General features: G+C 67.1%; 1 protein-coding gene across 1 annotated transcript in view; it reads left to right on the top strand.

The window, feature by feature from the left end:
* LOC112964168 (pre-mRNA-splicing factor ATP-dependent RNA helicase DHX16-like) overlaps positions 1-1,334 on the top strand; it is a gene marked incomplete at its 3' end in the record, with an annotated part of 9,869 nt that extends 8,535 nt beyond the window's left edge. The window contains exons 7-8 of the mRNA XM_026061901.1: positions 2-130; positions 635-1,334. Coding sequence (XP_025917686.1) covers positions 2-130; positions 635-1,334 — 829 coding nt within the window. The remainder of the gene's footprint in view (position 1; positions 131-634) is intronic.
* Between the last annotated feature and the right edge of the window lie 102 nt (positions 1,335-1,436).

The following is a 1,436-nucleotide window of genomic DNA, read 5'->3' as shown; positions in this document are numbered from 1 at the left end:
CACCAACATCGCGGAGACGTCGGTGACCATCGACGGCATCGTCTACGTGCTGGACCCCGGGTTCTGCAAGCAGAAGAGCTACAACGCGCGCACCGGCATGGAGTCGCTCGTGGTGACGCCCTGCTCCCGGGTACCGTCGCCCTCGTCACCCGGCGGCGGGTGTCGCGTGTCCCCGCGTCACCCGTCCCCGGGGTCCCCGGCTCGTCGCCGTGGGCTGGGAGCCCCTCGTGGTGACGCCCTGCTCCTGGGTACTGTCGCCCTTGTCACCCGGCGGGTGTCACCCGTCACCTTGTCACCCGTCACCTTGTCACCTGCCTCCGGGGTCCCTGCCTCGTCGCCGTGGGCTGGGAGCCCCTCATGGTGACGCTCTGCTCCCGGGTACTGTCGCCTTGTCATCCGGCGGGTGTCACCCGTCACCTTGTCACCCGTCACCTTGTCACCCATCACCTTGTCACCCGTCCCCGGGGTCCCCGGCTCGTCGCTGTGGGCTGGGAGCCCCTCGTGGTGACACCTTGCTCCCGGCTACCGTCCCCGGGTTCCCCATTGCTCCGGGTCCCCCACCCCGTGTCCCCTCTCCCCCGGGTCCCCGCTACCCCCCGTGCGTCCCCGTGTCCCACCCCCGGTGTCCCCGCAGGCCTCGGCGAACCAGCGCGCGGGACGTGCGGGGCGCGTGGCGCCGGGCAAGTGCTTCCGCCTCTACACGGCCTGGGCCTTCCAGCACGAGCTGGAGGAGACACCGGTGCCCGAGATCCAGCGCGCCGACCTGGGCTCCCTCGTCCTGCTGCTCAAGAGCCTCGGTGAGGCCGGGCGTAGAGGTCTTTTGGAGGCAATTAGAGCATCTAAGGGGGCATCAGGGTCTCCTGGGGGCTATCGGGGCATCTCAGGAGGCATCTCAGGAGGCATCTCAAAGGGCATCAGGGCATCTCGGGGGGCATTGGGGCATCTCAGAGGCTATCAAGGCATCTCAGGTGGCATCTCAGGAGGCCTCTCAGAGGGTATTGGGGCATCAGGGCGTCTCGGGGGGCATCTTGGAGGCTGTCAAGGCMTCTCAGGYGGCATCTCAGGAGGCCTCTCRGAGGGTATTGGGGCATCTCAGAGGGCGTCGGGACATCTCAGGGGGCAGCACGGCATCTTGGTGGCTATTTTGGGAGGGATTAAGGCATCTCAGGGGCAAATGAGGCATCGGGGAGGCCACGAGGGCATCTCAGGAGGCATCTCGGGGGGCATCAGGAGCTTTCAGGGCATCTCAGGAAGCATCTTGGAAGCATCTCAGGGGGCATCTGGGAGCCTTCAGGGCATCTCGGAGAGCATCGCAGGGGCCTCAGGGCATCTCGGTGGGTATCTCAAGGGCCGTCGGGGCATCTCGGGGGCAACTGGGGCATCAGGGGAGTCACGGGGGCATCTCAGGGGGCATCAGAGCATCTTGGGGGGTCATC

The sequence above is a fragment of the Apteryx rowi genome, unplaced genomic scaffold (genome assembly GCF_003343035.1).
Source record: "Apteryx rowi isolate R43461 unplaced genomic scaffold, aptRow1 scaffold_1870, whole genome shotgun sequence".
In the NCBI taxonomy this organism is placed as follows: Eukaryota; Metazoa; Chordata; class Aves; order Apterygiformes; family Apterygidae; genus Apteryx; species Apteryx rowi.
The sequence above is the reverse complement of the archived record's forward strand: the minus strand, read 5'-3'. Positions and strand labels throughout refer to the sequence as shown.